Raw genomic sequence first — 18,940 nt, forward strand, 5'->3', positions numbered from 1 at the left:
TTTGCAAATTGATGTAAGCTTACTACAATGTGAACTAAATTTATACGGCAACTCATAAAGTTATTGATCATTATATATATTATATTCTAAATCATCTTGGACTCCGAATATCATTTTATTCACACTGCGCCAATAGCAAACTTCTCAAAAAGTCCTTTTATTTACACAACATGAGCGTAAAATTCTCATGATGATCATGACTTTAGATAGTGGTAAAGAAACTTTGATGCAATGAGAGTAATAACAAATGAGAATGTAAAAACCCATTGTTCAATGCACGACTGTTTGAATATGTATTTTTAGTTTCCTCAAACATCTCATAAGTTGATTAAAAATAGAAAAAGACATATCTCAAATGCGTGCATATGGGTTGATATATTTCAAAAGACTAATTTGCACTCCAGCGAGAAAAGAGAGAGAGAGAGAGAGATTAATTTCAAAGACAACAAGGAAACTACTAAGAAATGAACCAACTTTGCGTTTGCTTGATTGCCAAAGGTCCGCGTAGGTTTTGGACTCACAAAGGTCTTTCGTGGCGTGCGTGGGACTTAACTTAAAGTTTTTTTCTTAAATTTCGGTAGGGGACTTAACTAAAAGCTATTTCTACCCTTTTTTTTAATATATAGTTTACTTGTGAATTTTCTTTTTTTAATATTGGTTTATTTGTTATCTCATTTTTTGCTTTTTTTAAAAAAAAATTTATTATTTTGTACTTTGTTGTAAGTTGCAAGTTTCTGGTGTTATCAAGGTTTTGTAGATGTGCGTAGTTGAAGAGATGTTTAGGCTTCCTCTTCTTTTTTTCTCTTTTCGTGTTGTTTTTCCTTGAGTTGTTCAGGGGCAAGTCTTTTTTAAGATCACGCATTTGTTTATGTCTCTCATGTTTGAGTTTTGGATAATATTAGTTGTTTCAGTGCTATTTTTTGTATATTTTTATAGTGCTTATTATTTTTTAATAAAGTATCTATGCAAAAATATATATATATTAAGTAGGAATTGAATAAAAATATCAATTAGAAAAAGAGAAATTGAAATGGGTTGATCAAATCATGAGAGAAGAAAAAAGAAGGCCTAATGCATAAGCCCTAATGTCCATTTGTCTTTTTGGAAAATAATTACCAACTGGTGCTTGTGCAATTGAGGCCAATATTTAGCTTAATGAAACTTTGGATAATCCATGCCACACGCGCCACTCTTACCCTTGTTGTGATTAATGAATGAAAAATCTTTTTCGTTCTTCGGTCTTCATCATGTCCTCTGACTTTTCCGTCAATATACAATGAGTTCACAAGAAATCCTTGCAATTTGGTCCAAGTTGGGGATTGGGATTCATTTTCTAACCCGAACTTCGACTTGAAGATCGAGAGACGAGTCAATGGCCTATTATTAGCAACACCAAAATTATTCTCAAAGTCCAGTAAGTATAGGATTTTATCACAAAATCTCAATAATATTAATAATAAAACTATTCATTATATATTTTATTTTATTTAGTCAAATTTTAGATGTAAATTTGTATTCTTCAACAACCTTCACTTAGATTTTGAAATAGTGGTTTACCCAATTCAGGCCTCCTCCTAGTATATATACAAGGCTTTGGTTCTTAGCTGCCTAGTTAATTAGAACTCACGCGCCCCCCTCTGATATTGCACCCAAAAAAAATAAGTTGACACCTTGCACTTCCGATCCATCTCAAGTTACATGCTGTTGGTTAATTTTTCATCGATAAGTGGTCAGACTCATCTTTGACAGAAGAGGTCAATTACATTATTTTCTTAACTATAGATTAATTCAATATCAAAGACATAACTATATACATACTCAAGCACGTTTCTTTATTATATATCCTGATTAATTAGTCTTTCGTTTTCCAGGAAAATACGTAAGGTCAAGCAAAGAAAATAAACTGCTCACGATATTCTTCTCTACTTGATTTTGATTTTGAATTTTGGTGTTTTGAGGGTTTTTCAAGAATTAATAATCATTATCTTCGATCATAAGTGAGCAGTGACCATCAGATCTAGAGTATTTGGAGAGCGCCAATGCTTGGGGTTGTGAGCGGAAGCAGCATGGCACAGATGGCGACGGCGTCAGTGTCGATGGGTAAGGCGGAGACGTCGGTGTAGTGAGACATAGAGAACTTCCAGATCCCCAAGGTCTGCAACACCCATGCCATCACCCAGAACATTAGTTCTGCACTCGTTAAGATGAAGAAGAAGGGAGTGCTAGAGACGAAGAGTCTAGGGATGCTAGGGTTTTTTGTTTTTTATTTCAATTTTGTTTTTTTGTTTTTAATAATTATTTTAAAAAGAAAGGAATAAAAATAAAATCCAGAATTTCATTAATTGACATGGCATTACCACATCAGCCACCACATAAGGTGGTCAGTTAATGTGGTTAATTTTGTGTATCTAAATAGCATTACTATATATACAGAGACTTTATATTAAGGGATCCCTCAAATAATCTTATTTAAAGAACACTCTTGTAGGGCTTATTCTGCATTGTATTTCGCTAATCCAAACTATCTATTTTTAGATCATATCTACAAAAAAAACTTGAATTCGATATCATTTGACCGCTCAATTGAATTAATGATATTTTTTGTACTTTCTTCAAGCACCGTATTCATTGATTTTGCAGGACACAATTGGATGTCAAAACGGTTTCCAATTTGTCTTATTTTTTTTGTAAGGATGATCTATAAATGTAGACATAAAAAATAGATAGTTTGGATCATTGCAGAAAAATTCGAAGGGAACCCTAAATTTGAGGGATCCCTTATTTGAGGGACAAATTTCTAGGTCTCACTCCGTATTGTATTTCATTAATTTAAACCGTCTATTTTGTAGATATTCATTCAAAATCATCTCTACAATAAATCACTTGAATCCGATATCATTTGACCACTCAATTGAATTATTGAAATTTTAGTACTTTCTTAAAGTACCGTGTTCATTGATTTTGTAGGACACAATTGGATATCGAAATAGTTTTCGATTTGTCTAATTTTTAGCAAGTATGATCTATGAATGTAGACCTAAAAAATCAATGGTTTGGATCGTTGAAAAAAAATTCGTACAGGACCCTTAAGGGTATCCCTCAAATAATTTTTTTTTTTAGAGATCCCTCAATAGAAGAGTACTATATATATACTATGACAACTGTTTGTACAAATTAGCTAGAATAGTAATGTTGGATTCAAATTCAAAGTCAAGACGTTTTTTCATTCCGTCGCCCATCTTTTCCCACACACACTTCACTGAAGAAATTTCTTATTTCATTCTTCTTTTTTCAAAGCGCGGGTTCTCACTAGAGCTCGAGGGACCATGACTTGCAGTTTACGTTTATGGATGACTACTATTAGTATTGCTATATATATGTAGCCACGGGAGAGAGGTAGATGTAGTGCAATATTAATATAGAAACTAGAAAGTTGCCGCGTCGGCCCATCTTTGAAGTTGAAGAAATAGTTGAGATATGGGACTGATCTCAAGCTTTTTCATCCGTCTTCTGACGCTGCTCATATTGATCGTCTCTTCATTCTTGGTCATGCAATCACCTCATTATGTTCACGCAGGTATTTTACTATTATTTCTTCCTTCTAATTAACATGATTTAGAATAATGCTAGCTTGTGCATGTAACATATGAGTTGATTATTTATTGACAATGACACAGTGACACGGTCTTGAGAGTTGATTATCCATTTTCATTTCTCAGAGCAGCTTACTAATTAAGAGTTTTCAATCATGATGGTCTTGTTAATTAATTATCTCTTCATAAGAACATGATTTGATTGATGTTATTGAGTTTGAGCTTATTGGTTGCTGCAGATCCAAACCCGAGAATATTAAGGAGAATTCGAAGCCCACCCCCTGCTCCGATTTCAGCCGCAGGACCACATCAACATGGCTAATTTGGGACATCCATCTTAATGATCTTTGATTCCTATACAATGTATATATAATTCGGTTCTATCATCTCATGTAATTTGGACCTTGAAGCCATATTATTTGTAGGAATATTTATCAAAGTTACAGTAAAATTTCTAGTTAATTTGCAAATTGATGTAAGCTTACTACAATGTGAACTAAATTTATACTGCAATTCGTAAAGTTATTGATCATTATATATTATATTCTAAATCATCTTGGACTTCCAATATTATTTTGTTTACACCACATCAGCAGAAAGCTCCTCAAAAAGTCCTTTTGTTTACACCACATGAGCATAAATTTCTCGTGATGATCATAACTTTAGATAGGCGTAAAGAAACTTTGATGCAATAAGAGTAATAGCTAATGAGAGTGTAAAAACCCATTGGTCAATGCATGACCGTTTGAATATGTATTTTTAGTTTCCTCAAACATCTCATAAGTTGATTAAAAATAGAAGAAGACTATCTCAAATGCCTGCATATGGGTTGATATATTTCAAAAGACTAATTTGCACTCCAGCGAGAAAAAAGGGAGAGATTAATTTCAAAGACAACAAGAGCTACTAAGAAATGAATTTATACACAAAAAGTATGCGTTATTTGCATAAGGTAAACAAAAAGTTCGTGACCATAACCATAAAAATACGAAACCTATGACTTAACACAAAGGTCCGCGTGGGTTTTGGACTAAACCAACTTTGCGTTTGCTTGATTTTCAAGGGTCCGCGTGGGTTTTGGACTCACAAAGGTCCTTTGTGGCATGTGACTTAACTTAAAGTTTTTATCTTAAATTTGTTTTAAAAAAAATTTGGTGGGGGACTTAACTAAAAGTTATTTCTATTTTTTTTTTTAAGTTTACTTGTGATTTTTCTTTTTTAATATTGTTTTATTTGTTATCACATTTTTTGCTTTTTATTATTTTGTGTTTTGTTGTAGGCTGCAAGTTGTTGGTGCTGTCAAGGTTTTATTGATGTGCATATTGAAGAGATCTTCATGCTTCCTCTTCTTTTTTATCTTTTCTTTTTGTTTTCCGATTGAGTTGTTCAGGCGTGAGTCTTTTTTAAGATCACACGTTAATTCATGTCTCTCATGTTTTTGAATAATATTGTATGTTTCAATTCTATCCTTTGTACACTTTTATAGTGCTTATTATTTTTAAATAAATTATTTCTGCCAAATATATATATATATATTAAGTAGGAATTGAATAAAAATATCAATTAGAAAAAGAAAAATTGAAATGGGTTGATCAAGTCATAAGAGAAGAAAAAAGAAGGCCTAACGCATAAGCCCCAATGTCCATTGTCTTGTTGGAAAATAATTGCCAATTGGTGCTTTTGCAATTGAGGCCAATATTTTTCTGATTAATTAATGAAAAATCTTCTTCGTTCTTCGGTCTTCGGTCTTCAGCACTCCTCTGACTTTTCCGTCTACGTAAATGGAAGCATGCCATGCCAACATCCAAAAGGGAAGAAAGCTGTTCTATTTTCCAACAAAGCAACAAAGCTGCTAGGTATAACGCCGATCGATCGATCGATCATTGGAAAAAAGCAAGAAATACAAAATAACCATCTTCTCTATTAGCATGCAAACTTAAGACGACAGAGTTAAAAGAAATACATAATGACTAACTAGATGCATGGACAAAGGTAAGTTCCATAACATCCCTTAATAAACACCCAAAGATCAAATCAAAAGTAAACATCCAGTACCATTACCAAAATTCGGAACAGAAATCCACCTCAAAAGAAATAGAGCACAGATGAAATAACAAACATCCAATCTATCTTACTGTAACTATGTCATCAATCTTCAAAATCATCCGCACACACTCGGTGGCCAGAGTGATGGCACTTGTGCTCACAAGCAGCGGCTGCACCACATTCTCCTCCAAGATGTTGGTAATCTGCCCCTTCCTCACATTAATTCCAGTGTTGATTTCTCCCTGTGCGTGGCGGTTCCTCAGCTCAGTCACAATCGCAATTGGATTCAAACCCGCATTCTCAACCTGTGTATAGGGAACAACCTCGAGCGCCTCTGCAAACGACTTCACACAATAACCCTCCATCCCCTGCAGCACCTTAGCCCACGCACCCAACTGCCTCGACAGCTCAATCTCCGGCGCACCGCCACCCGCAATCAAAAACCTCTTGCTCACCAAACACCTCACCACACACAAAGCATCGTGCAGGCTCCGCTCCGCCTCATCCAGCACCAACTGGTTCGACCCACGAACCAGAACGGTAGTGGTCCGACCCATGTTCTGAATCCCTGTAATCTTCACAATCTTTCCATCACCAAGCGAAACCTCCTCAACCAAATCAGCGTAACCCAATTTCTCTGCCCGGAAATGCTCAATGTTAGCAATGGGCAAGCAATTCAGAGTCTTGGTGATGAACTCGATCTCATCTCTCTCCACGTCCTTGATCACCAAGATCTTCGCTTTCGCCAAATAATGCAAGGACAAATCAGTAACTGCGTCTCTCAGAATACTCTTCTGAATCAGCAAGACCTTACACCCAGTCGCCTTGATCTTCTTAATCATACCCAGAATGCAATTCCTTTCTTCCTTCAATATCCTATCCATCTGTGTATAGTCGGAGACTACAATGCTCTGTTCAATATCGGTCTTGGGAGGCGAAATCTGGAATTGAATCACAGCGATCTTCGCGTTCTCCATTCTTGTAGGCCCACCAGCTGCGTGACTGGCCTTCTTATCGAAAACAAGTCCCTTCACCGTCTCCGTATCGTCGACGGTGCCTCCGAGCTTCTTCACGATCCTGATATCCCTCAGGTCCACCACTGAGAGCACCGCGTCGACGGCGAGCGGCGCGAGCAGAGTGGAGTACTGGCTCACTACCTTGATGTTGAGCGATGTGCTTGCGGACTTGACCAGCGAATTGCGGTCTGTGAGCTCGACGGGTGTGGAGAGAGTCGGAGATGACCTGGTGGACGCCGTGGGACAGACGGATGTGGCACTGTTTCAGGAGAGCGCCTGCAATGACGACGACGACGGTGGTACCGTCACCAGCGGCAGAGTCTTGAGACTTGGAGAGCTCGACGAGCATCTTGGCGGCGGGTTGGAGGACCTACATCCTGTTGAGGATGGTGGCGCCGTCGTTGGTGATGATGACCTCGCCGTTGGCAGTGGAGATCATCTTGTCCATGCCCTTGGGTCCCAGGCTGGTCCGGACGGCATCGGCCACGGCTCGAGCGGCGAGGATGTTGGCCTGGCGGATGTCTTCCTTACGCTTGTTGTCGACATAAGACTTGGTCTTGGAGGACGAGCGGGGTTGGGAGATCACTGCTGGTGAAGCCATGGATGCAGGGATGGACGAAAGGCTTCCAAGTTCCAATTTTGAAATGGTATGGAAACCCTAGAGTGAGAAGCAGAGAGTGGGGTTTTAGGTTAAATTTGGGCTAGACTGTAATTTTATCTCTATTTTCTTTTAATAGATAAATGAGAAAACAGAGTCCAGCACCAGAGTCATGACGTAAATGCTCTCAGCGCCACTTCTCTCCAACCAACATAACCCAAACCAAAACAACACCAAGACATCCATTGCATCTGTCCAAAACCCTAATATCAGCAAATGGCTCCATAACTGCTGCAACTGAAAAAACCCACAGCCGCAACAGACACATATACACCCACGCCCAGAGAGAGCCATGCCCTACTCAGCCCTCTTTGAGGGCTATATAATAAGAACAACCGCCATGTCTCTCAAACCGACCACCGCCTCATCCCCCATTTTGGCCTCTTTGCGTAGGACCCACAACCACCGCCACCACCACATAGCTTCAGTAAGGCCGTCTTTTTTCGGTTGCACCATGAGGAACAGCCGTTACCACACCCACTGCCTTGCCCGGTCGCAGAATTGGAAGGCGTGTTATTATCTGCCGCGTCACGTGGGGCCAGTGGGGGAAGTCACGTGCCTGGCCTCGTCGCGGGCAGTACGTAACAAAGCAAGGCAAACGGAAATTGCAACGCCTAATTAGCTAAATACATTATACTTTACCTGAAATTATAGAATAGTATGGATATATTATGCCGTGCTTCTACTCAGACATTGCCACTTGTCTTTTTTTTTTTTAACAGCTGGACATGACACTTAATATATTTATTATTAAAATTAGGAAAATATATTTATTATTTAAATTAAAATTAGGAAAAAAAAAAAAACTTGAAAAGAAAAAGATAAGAGAGCACAACACCCTCGCACGCCAGCTGCCTAACCCAACACGTCTGCCATGGCTGTACAAACATCTCCTCAACTCTGGCTCAGTGTTCTGGATTTGGCCATGGTTGTCCACTCAATTATATTATGTTAAATTTTAAAGAGACGGGTCAATGACCCACTACTAACAATACCAGAATTGTTCTTAAATTAACCACCTACAAAATCCAATATATATGAGGTTTTATCACAAAAGGTCTCTCGATGATATTAATAATAAAACCATTCATTATATATTTTATTTTATTTTAAATGTGGGACTTATATTCTTTAACAAACTTCTAAAATAGTGGTTTACCCAATTCAGGCCTCCTCCTAGTATATATACAAAGGCTCTGGTTCTTAGCTGCCTAGTTAATTGGAACTCACGCGCCCCCTTCTGGTATTGCACCTGAAAAAATAAGGGAGTTTTACTAAAACACCCAAAATGGGGGCTGAAATTATAAAAAAACCCAACACTCAAAACACTTTATAAACACACCCAAAATCCATCATTATACACACTCAAAACCCATTTATAAACACACCCAAAAAATATACAATTGTTGATTTTGGGGTTGATTTTGGGTGTGTTTCTATGTTTAAATAGTATTTGGATTTTTTTATAAATACATGTCTAGAATTGAGTTTATTTATAAATTTGTAAAAAAAGAAGTTAATACCTTGCACTTCCGACTTATCTCAAGTTACATGCTTTTGGTTAATTTTTCATTGATAAGTGGTCAGACTCATCTTTGACAGAAGAGTTCAATTACATTATTTTCTTAACTTTGATTAATTCAATGTCAAAGACATGCGGCTAACTATATACGTACTCAAACGCGTTTCTTTATTATATATCCTGATTAATTAGTTTTTCATTCTCCTGGAAAATACATTAGTTCAAGCGATATTCTTCTCCAGTTGTAGTACTAAAAAAAGGATATATATATATATATATATATATATAATAGTAATGTTGGATTCAAAGTCAAACTCAAGGGGCTTTTTTTACTTGGTCGTCGCCCGTTTTTCCCCCCACGCAAAAAATTTCTTAATTCATTCATTCTTCTTTTTTAAAAGCTCGGGTTCTCACTAGAGCTCGAGGGACCATGACTTGCAGTTTGAGTTTATGGATGACTACTATTAGTATTCCTATATATATATGTAGCCACCACGGGATTAGAGAGGTGGGTGGATGATATGCAGGGCAATATCGAAAGTTTGAAACTAGAAAGTTACTGCATCGGTCCATCTTTGAAGTTGAAGGAGTAGTTGAGAGATGGGGCTGATCTCATGCTTTTTCATCCGTCTTTTGACGCTGCTCATATTGATCGTCTCTTCATTCTTAGTCATGCAATCACCTCATTACGTTCACGCCGGTAACTTACTATTATTCCTTCCTTCTAATTAACATGATTTAGAATCATTCATTTTCATTTCTCAGAGCAACTTACTAATTAAGAGTTTTCAATCATGACGGTCTTGTGACTTAGTTGTCTCTTCATAAACATATCATTTACTTTGTCATACAGGAACATATGATTTGATTGATGTTATTGAGTTTGAGTTTATTGATTGCTGCAGATCCGAACCCGAGAAAATTAAGGATCATACCAAGCCCACCCCCTCCTCCGAGTTCACCCGCAGGACCACATCAACATGGCTAATTTGGGACATCCATCTTACTAGTCTGATTCAATTAATGATTACGTAAAGTTTCTCTTCAGATTAAAAATAAAATATTACATAAAATAATTGCTTGGAATACAATTTTTCACTTGTGTTACATTATTTCATATTGTCACTCTACTCATTGTGTTTATCATTTGTGCTTAAGTACGTTAATAATTAATTGTCAGTGGAGTATAGCTCAGTTGGTTGGGCCCTTTCACTTCCACCTATGTAAGTAGAGGTTCGAAACTCTCATATACCTAATGAATATTTGTGTAAACCCTCTCTCCCCCAATCTCTTGTATTGTACTAAAGAAAAGTGTTAATAATTAGTTTAGCCATTAAAAATATTGTTCTTATACAATTTAAGGATTGTGATTACCAAACACTTTAATTTACTTTGTAAATTCTGCAAGCACATATAATGTTCTAGCCGTTTCAATTCATAAAAGAAGAAGACGACGTGATCAAAGGAGGAGAAAGTCAGAGAAGTTTCTATTACAAACAAAAATAATTAATTATGCACCAAAATTCTAGGTTCCATTTCTGATTTCCTAAAATCATTTGTTTTTAAAAAAAATATAAATGAATAAATAACTATACACCCAAAAAGAAATTAAAAAAAGAAAGAAGTGGGCATCTGCCCCTCTTCGGCCTTAGCGTATGCAGCGTCTAACTTGACCCACTAAGAAGGTACGTGTGGAGTGGTTTTGGGCTACCTTCAATTCAAGCCTGAGTCACGACGTTGGGCTTTACAATTTATAACCTTTAGCTTCCTTTCCCTCATCATCATTATAGGCTTTCTCTAGCTAGTATTTATGAAATTCTATTGACACCCACCAACTATTCAATTATTCGGTCCGACTTTGCCAACTTTACCCTCTGATTTATTTGATCAAAACAAACAAATTAAACCATTTTTTGCCTCCTTTTATAATTTTTTTTTTGTCATTCACTAAGGAGGGGAAGGGGAGTATTATATTGAGTTGTCTCAAGATTGTCTCCTATGTGAATTGAACCAAAATGCACTTGAGGGGGAAGGAGGAGAGTTTAGCCTACTTTTCCACTGTGGTGGCTCCCCATATACGTTTCTTTTTAATCTTCTTGAGTTCATATCATTCGACAAAAATAGGGATATTTAAATTTAATTGGAGTTTAGAGCCCAAAACGTAACAAAGTTCATGTGCCCCGACACAAACTCGTAGCTCAAATAATTAAAAGTATTTATCCACACATACACCCAAGGTCTAATGTTCGAATCCCCCATCTCCCAATATCTCCTTGAAATTATCTATTCGAATCAAATATTCTTCCCTCAATATCCTTGTATTAATAATAAATAAGTAAATAAAAAAGACCTAAGCAGAGTCCTCCTCCCACTCTTTAAAAACTTTATTTTTTTTACTTGTGCAAAGTAGTGAAGAGAAATTCGTGACTTGAGCTTGACACAAAGTAAAATTCAGAAATGACGAATAAAAAGAATAAACTAAGAAAAAGGGGAACAAAAAATTACACAGTCAACTGCTATTTGAAAAACTGTTGTACACTGACCAAGTCAAATGATATATCCTCCAACAATAAAGAATAAACAATCCCACCATCTCCACCTTTGACTCCTAAGAATCCTCTCACCCCTTTTCTTCCTCAGTAACAAACTTCAACTTGATCACTCTTTTTAACTCCAACTTGCTTTCCCCCACTTCCTCAAACACTTCCATTTTATTCCTCCTAGCTAGTTGGAGATCAACCAAGCAAATTAAGACCTCCCTATAAGAACAATTCAAACTATATATATACTTCATGGAATATTCCTTCAAAGTATTTGTCTTACTTTTTCTTGGCATCCAAGTCGTTTTGGTAACTTGTACTCAATTTGAAGTTGGAGACAAGACCTATGGATGGGAGGTCCCCAAAACAGTATACCACCAACAATTAGTGTACAACGAATGGGCCTCAAAGAAGAGGTTCAATGTTGACGACACTCTCTGTGAGTAACAATATATATATATATATATATATATTATGCATAAATATATATGTGTATATACTTTGTTCATATATCACTATTGTATAAAATAAAATGTGGTTTGTAATTTTCGCGTGGATGGATGGACCCAGATTTCGGTTACGAGACATTTGCAGACTCAGTGTTGGTAGTGAGCAAGGAAGATTACGAAAAATGCCATTCGGATCGCCCCATTTACTACTCAAACGATGCTCGCAGTGTGGTGACATTGGACCGACCCGGTCTGTTCTATTTCATGAGTGGGGTTGCTGAACACTGCAAGAAAGGGCAGAAGATGGTCGTCAAAGTCTTGGAACCAGCTGGGGTTGAAACCCCACCTGCTGATGCTGATCAATCTGCAAACCAGAATTCATCTGACTCATTACCACAACACAGGAATAATAACAATAATGCCACTGGTGCACTTGCTGCCATTTCTTCTACAACTATTATCTTCTGCATCATGACCTCTCTCCTTGGTCTCTTTTTCTTCTAAATTAATGCCAATGGTGATTTTTTTTTTTGTTAAATCTTGAAATGAGTGAAATGGCAGTGCCCATTTTTGTTTTTCTTCCTTGTAATTCTTTTGGTCATTTGATATTAATCCTCTTGTTGAAATCTGGTCAAAAAATTGGGTGGTAGCTAAAGCCCAGGGAGGCCCAAAAAAATTTGTCATTGCCAGTTGTTGGGTCTTGATATCCCCACCCCAACAAGAACAACATACATGATTAAGATTAATAATTAAAGCAGGAAATGATTAATTATATATTTGCATATCTTGCAAGCTCCTCATAAAAAAAATAATAATAATATATGCAAATATACTCGCATATCGTACATGCAAATATATATCTTGCAAGCTCCTCATAGCCTGCTTTAAACGCTACCTATCGTACATGCATCACATATATACTCGCATCGCATAATACTACTAGTCAAAGAGATAAAAAAATATAAGATAATTGAAGCATGTTCGAGATGCAGCAGAACAGAACAGAACCCCATTTGGCCAATCAACCTCTCCCATCATCACCCACCCCCATAAACCCCCTCCAACCCAAAAGGGGAAAGCTAGAGAATTCCAAGAATAATTCAATCCTCCAAAAATAGCAGTAGTGGGTCCAACTTTTATTATTATTTTTCTCATGTATACCTAATTTTTATTTACACAGTTACACTGAACTGAAAAGACAAGTTTCACAAAGGCATTAGCCGACTGTCGAGAGTTTTCCAGGGTTACTATCATCCTAGGGCTAGAAAGAGACCAGTAGTGTGCATAGATGATGGTGGGGTGTCGACACGTGTTATGGTGGAGGATATTATTTATGGGATGCGAAGCATAATAGTAGCCCACCGCCCCATATGGTGGGTGTGCAACTTTAATATAGAGGGATAAGGAATGCGTGTTGAGGGATGCTTTGAAATACCCTCCTCTCCATGCTTCTTGGCAAGTTGCAATAATAATGCCATTATCCCTGACTGACTGACTGACTGACCGACCCCCCAAGCCAAGACCAAACACTCCTCTCCTCATTCCCACACAAAACTTGAATATCTTTGATTGAATGAAATACTGAACACTGCTTTCTCCTCCTCTCCTTTTATCAAAATAGGGAGAGCTGCTATTTTAGGCAATTGATTTATATGATGTTAGAGGTATATATAAAAAAGAAGAAGATATATATGCTTGGTCGTGATCATGAATATTAGCGATCAAGTGACATATGAGGTTGGTTGAGGGCAGATATTTTAGATTTGATTCTCCTTTTTGTATGCAAACAAAGAAAGAAAGAAAGAAAAGAAAAAAAAAAAAAAACCGACTTTTTCAAACTTTCGTTGATGTGTAAGTAGTAGCTAGCAAACCAGATAATGATCGGTTAATTTTTTTTTTATATATTTGTATTGATATATATGCTTCTTTCACAAATTGAAGGACATTATTTTTGCATTATGAACACCCAAAAATATATGTATAGTGATGATTCAGCAGTCAAATATTGGTTGGACCACAGTGGTCCTGCGTCTTCATGGGATCTTTTACTAATTCAAAAGTAAATTCCATAGAAGTTGAAACAATTATTAGCATGCCCTTATTGGCTTGGCACAAATACCTTTTTTTCTTTCTTTTTTTTATATTCACCAGTAAATATTAATATTTCTAGAATGTGAATATTTCACTTTTCACTTATTTTACTCATTCATTATCTGTTGTTAAGGTCAAAGGCAGATCTACACTTGGGTTGGAGCAAGGGCGGAGCTAGGATTTTATATTTGAGGGTGACAACATGTTAAACACAAAAAGTTTAGTTCTATAATTTTTTTTTGGCCTCTTGAGTAAACTATTGTGTACAAAAGCACTGAATTGAAATGAGTGGTTTTCTTTCATAAATATAGTATGATTTTACTATTATATTCATATTAAAATACAATTTTGACAAGTATATTGATTTGTGGTGAGGGGGCATAGGCTTAAGTATAGCAATTTTTCTTTGCATTTGTTACCACATCCAATATATATATTCAAAAGGGTTAAATAAATTGGAGGGGCTAGGACCATCCCAGACCTTAGTACAGCTCCGTCCCTGGGTTGGAGTGGGCTCCATCCCAATGCATATGGAGGATGAGTATTCCCTCATTGTCTACATTGAGAAAGAGTTTTATGTGATTATTGATTCAGAGTCAATAATCAAAGATATTTTGATACACTCAAAAAGAGAAGGGTTCCACTTCACTAGGTAAGTTCTTAAATTTTTATTTTTATTTCGCAATCGACCATAATTTTTTGAAGTTGGACAATGAGTTTGATTTGACATTTAATTTATATTTTGTACTTATTCGTGTTATATTTACTCGTAATATGATCTTGTTTGATTTATATTTATATTTATATTTGAAGAGGAAAAATACTTATAATATATCTCTAGTAAAATAAATAAATTTAACTTATTCCTATAAAAAAAAAAATTTGGGCCCGCCATTGCGTCAAGGTGATGGTGACTAGAAACAATGCACTGATCATGCATCTACACAGCTCTAGATGGTATCTGGTGGTTGGGATGGATCCAAATTTCAAGTGGGTAGCTTTGACTTGTGTTACTGTATTCATTGTTTATTATTATCAATTGATTTGTGCTTTCTTTGTGGGTCTCATCTCATTACGCATAAATAAATAAAAATATTGACTAATTAGTCACTCCACCACCAGGGCCAAGATGCATGTGAAGCATTATGCATGGGCATGCATGCATGAGGCATAAGGATTCCATGACCACACACATAATCTGCACAGGATTATGGAGATCCTTAATGCACATGGGGGCATATCAAATAAAGCTGCATGGATATATGCTGTTTGGATATATCAGTACAGTACTGGAATGAAATAATTGTAGTTAGATTAGCAGGCAGGCACTGTGAGTGAGATTTCTGACTCATTCAACCCTTCCGAAAATGGGAGGAAGAAGGGAGGGAGAGGGAGTATATTCCTCATTCGTTTCAATAATATTAAATTATTAATTGTGAGCAGTTGGTTAAGCTTAAGATCTTTCTTCACTGTCAGTGGCTAAAATGGTAATATAATGGTTTACCTTGGAAACTGTGTGGGGTTTGTTAGGAAGTCAGAAAATGATGAAGAAGATGAGTACTATATATCTGTCCTTTTGATAAAATTTTATCTCGTGAGAAGCGGTTGCAAATATATGTTATATGTACTATAGTACCCTTCTCTTTGTGAAAGTTTTTCTTCTTTTTTTTTTTTTTTTTTTTTGTAGTGGGCGGGGTGCTCCTTTTTTTCTCTCCTATAAATAGGGACCATTGGTGAGAGTCTTTTAAAGTATCTGCAGCTACAACTACTTTCCGTTTAATAAACATTTATATTATTAAATTATTAAAGTTAGGGTAGGAGGGGGAGAGGAAGCAGTGGTGTGGTGATATGTTGTTGACAGAAGATAGAGAGCACAGATGGATGATTTGCAATCAAATATGCATCTCACTCCTTTGTGCTCTCTATGCTTCTGTCATCACCTACCTAGCTATCCATCCATCCATCTAGCTACCTCTCTTCCCCCCTTCAGGCGGCACTGCACCTCCCATATTTCCTTCCTTTTAACTCATGAAAATCCAAGATTATTCCTTGCTTCCTTGCAATTGCATATATATACATATTTATATATATATAGTTTTAATTTTGTTATTTTAGTACTCTCCATAAAACTCCACAGAATGATATTCACACATACACTTATGTGTATATATATATATATATATATATGTATGAACAACTGCGGTTGCTCTTATGTTTTACAGGTTTGAAGTAGTGAGGCAAGCAGATCAGAGAAGGCGCGGCAGCAGTTTGCAGATCAGACTCGTCTTGTTTGTGAGCGATGGCATCAAAATCCGTCTGTTGAGGTTAGGGTAATGAATCAAGTCCCTTCCTCAGCTGAGTATACATATTATGTGCAACTGACATGGAGAAATGAATATTGATGGCGTCTGTTCATGTGAAATTTATTTATTTCTCAATTGTTAATTTGTAGTCTCAATCCCTAGATATATGATCTTGGTTGAAAATCTTCACTAGCTAGCTAGGTCTCTGAAGATACCTGAGATCCAGTGATTAATTGGTGTCAGATATCTCAGATATATAGTTTTTTTTTTTAATCTTTCATCTCTTAGTTTTACAACTATTTTTGTTTTCTCCAGTAATTAAGATGATGTCTGAAAACATTCTGATGATATATAAATACAAATATATATATATTTTAATATTTAGCTGTAACTCCTAAAAGAGAAGGCTGGGGAGAAGGTAGGAGAAGGGCTGCAATCTGTCTGCATATTGATATATTTGTGCACAAACTGAGGAAATGTGGTACTTGTAATAAGCTGAACAAAAGAAAAATTCCTTCCTTTGCAAAAGAACTTATATCTTGAAATTGTTGAACTCAATGTGAATGGCCACATGTTGTTTTTCTACAAGAGAGATTCATTATTTTCTTAGTTATTTTCTTCCACTTGCATTCCTGGTAGATCTAATTTTACAGAGAGCTTGCTGGAAAAAAAGATATATGGAGACAAAAGTTTGCAGATTCATACGCGTTTTCCCAGCCTTGTAGTCAATCATTCCAATAATATTCCATATTTATATATGATAGAAACTGTAGTTAATTCTTGGAGTTAATTAGATATGTTTATTAATTAGTAGTTTTTTCCATGTGATTGTATTGTATCCATCTCTCACTAATATTGTTGTAAACAACCATAAATCAAGTATTTAGATCACTAGCATGCAGGGAAATAGAATAGATAACCCAGGTGTCCATATTCCTAATGATTATAATTAATTTTAACCGTATAGTACAGATATTGGTCTATGCTCCTAGACTTTCTTGAATTTATATGTTTCTGGCTCTAATGAAAAACAAATATTTGTGCTGTTGAGCCTAGTAGCGTGAGTTTGTAACTAAGCAGGATATTAAAGTGATTGATTGCTTAATTGAAACATTCTTAGGTAAGGCATAGTGGTCTTGGGTTGTTCACCTTAGCATTGGTGGGTGAAGTTGCACAAAGCACACACCCCCTACCCTCGGGGTTAGTAGGGTCCCCAGCCACAAAGGATGGGTAGCAAAAAACAGATATTGTGCTAGCTAGTTACTTGATTTTTAATTCTTACTTAACATTTTATGGAATCTATCTGTTACCTTATAGAATGTATATATACAATAGAAGATATCAGGGAGACATCCAAAACCTTCATGCATGTGTGAGATGCGATGAACAAATTTAATTTAATATATATAATTTAATTTAGAGATAAATTTAACATATTCATTAATTCAAAGAACAAGTTGTTTAATTATGATTGAATATCTTAGACTCACCTTAGTTGTAGTTGAACTGTAATGTCTGCACGATCATGATGCCCAAGCCAAACTAATAACATTGTTTGAGTGATTATACTAGCTAGTATATAGTTGATGTGATATGATATAGTATATTGCATGCATTGATTAAATGAATGAGAAATTCATAATTGATCTTATCCACCCTTATTGGAATAATTATAACGTTGTTAAATGTAGTAAAGTTGTAATGTGCAATGCGTATAGTAGTATAGTCAAAAGGCAAACAACCCTACTAGAGCTTCCTTCCTTATAATGCCATCCCACCACGGAAAATAGAGTGAATTAATTAAGTGGAGAGAGAGACAGAGACAGCATGGTATGGGATCATATATGGGAGAGAGCGAGCGAGCTAGTGGGTAGTGGGATCCAATTCTTACTGGGCTATGGCTTGAACATCATTAACTTGTCTTTGAAATTAAACAAGGAAAAAGAAGAAGAACGAAGAAGAATTCCTTCCTTCCACTACGCCTTAGCTATTCTATTTATCATCTCTCTCATATATTATTCAAGTGCTGTTATGATAAAACTGTACGTCTTCCAACTATGCAGCTTAGACTTTTAAGTGAGAGAGAGAGAGAGAGAGAGAGAGAGAGAGAGAGAGAGAGAGAGAGAAGTCAGAAAGAGAAAGTTGTGTACATTCATCAAGAATTTGAAAGTGGCTGCAGTTTGATAGGCCCCCATATGTCTCTGGATTAATTAATTCATGCGCCTCCTTTGATTGGATATATAATATAAAGGATTGAAGTATACTTGAGAATAGAGTTGGGAACTTATCCTAAAACAAAGACGAACCGTCTCTTGAGTATCTGTGATAATGGTGTGATGATAAATTAGGAAATTGTGTTGAATTCATGTCTAATCTAATCTAATCATCATCATCATCATCAGAGAGAGAGAGTACGCAATCAAATTATGTATGTGTGTGTGTATATATATATATATATATATATGCATTTGGAAAGTAGCTAATCTAGACCATCTTCCAAAACCTTTTGTTTGGTAGGTTTAGGAAGTGGATGTTTCTGAAAAGATAAATATACATGTCATGGAGATTAAGCTCTTTCTGGCCAATATGCCTGCTTGCCTAGCTAGCACACGCACACAAATATATATATATATATATATATATATATATTTATATGTTTAAAATATAAAAAATCTGGTCCTGTACCTTATATATTGTCTTTGTCTGACTGCACGTTCAGAGT

At 36.1% G+C, this 18,940-nt stretch overlaps 1 protein-coding gene, 1 long non-coding RNA gene and 1 pseudogene across 3 annotated transcripts; 2 read left to right on the forward strand and 1 right to left on the reverse strand.

The window, feature by feature from the left end:
- Positions 1 to 5,494: 5,494 nt before the first annotated feature.
- LOC103338751 (T-complex protein 1 subunit delta pseudogene) lies at positions 5,495 to 6,746 on the reverse strand (annotated as a pseudogene). The gene has a single exon (XR_016122269.1). The product of XR_016122269.1 is annotated as a T-complex protein 1 subunit delta pseudogene (transcript).
- A 2,525-nt stretch (positions 6,747 to 9,271) lies between these two features.
- LOC107881598 (uncharacterized) lies at positions 9,272 to 10,107 on the forward strand. The gene is made up of 2 exons (XR_001678223.2): positions 9,272 to 9,535; positions 9,741 to 10,107. It is a non-coding gene; the product is annotated as an uncharacterized LOC107881598 (long non-coding RNA).
- A 1,217-nt stretch (positions 10,108 to 11,324) lies between these two features.
- LOC103338828 (early nodulin-like protein 6) lies at positions 11,325 to 13,680 on the forward strand. The gene is made up of 2 exons (XM_008242084.3): positions 11,325 to 11,814; positions 11,946 to 13,680. Exons 1-2 carry the CDS (start codon positions 11,628 to 11,630, stop codon positions 12,326 to 12,328), a joined length of 570 nt encoding a protein of 189 aa, XP_008240306.3. The 5' UTR covers positions 11,325 to 11,627; the 3' UTR covers positions 12,329 to 13,680.
- The last annotated feature ends 5,260 nt before the right edge of the window (positions 13,681 to 18,940 follow it).

Source organism: Prunus mume, linkage group LG7, assembly GCF_029339155.1.
Source record: "Prunus mume cultivar Tortuosa linkage group LG7, ASM2933915v1, whole genome shotgun sequence".
Taxonomy (NCBI): Eukaryota; Viridiplantae; Streptophyta; class Magnoliopsida; order Rosales; family Rosaceae; genus Prunus; species Prunus mume.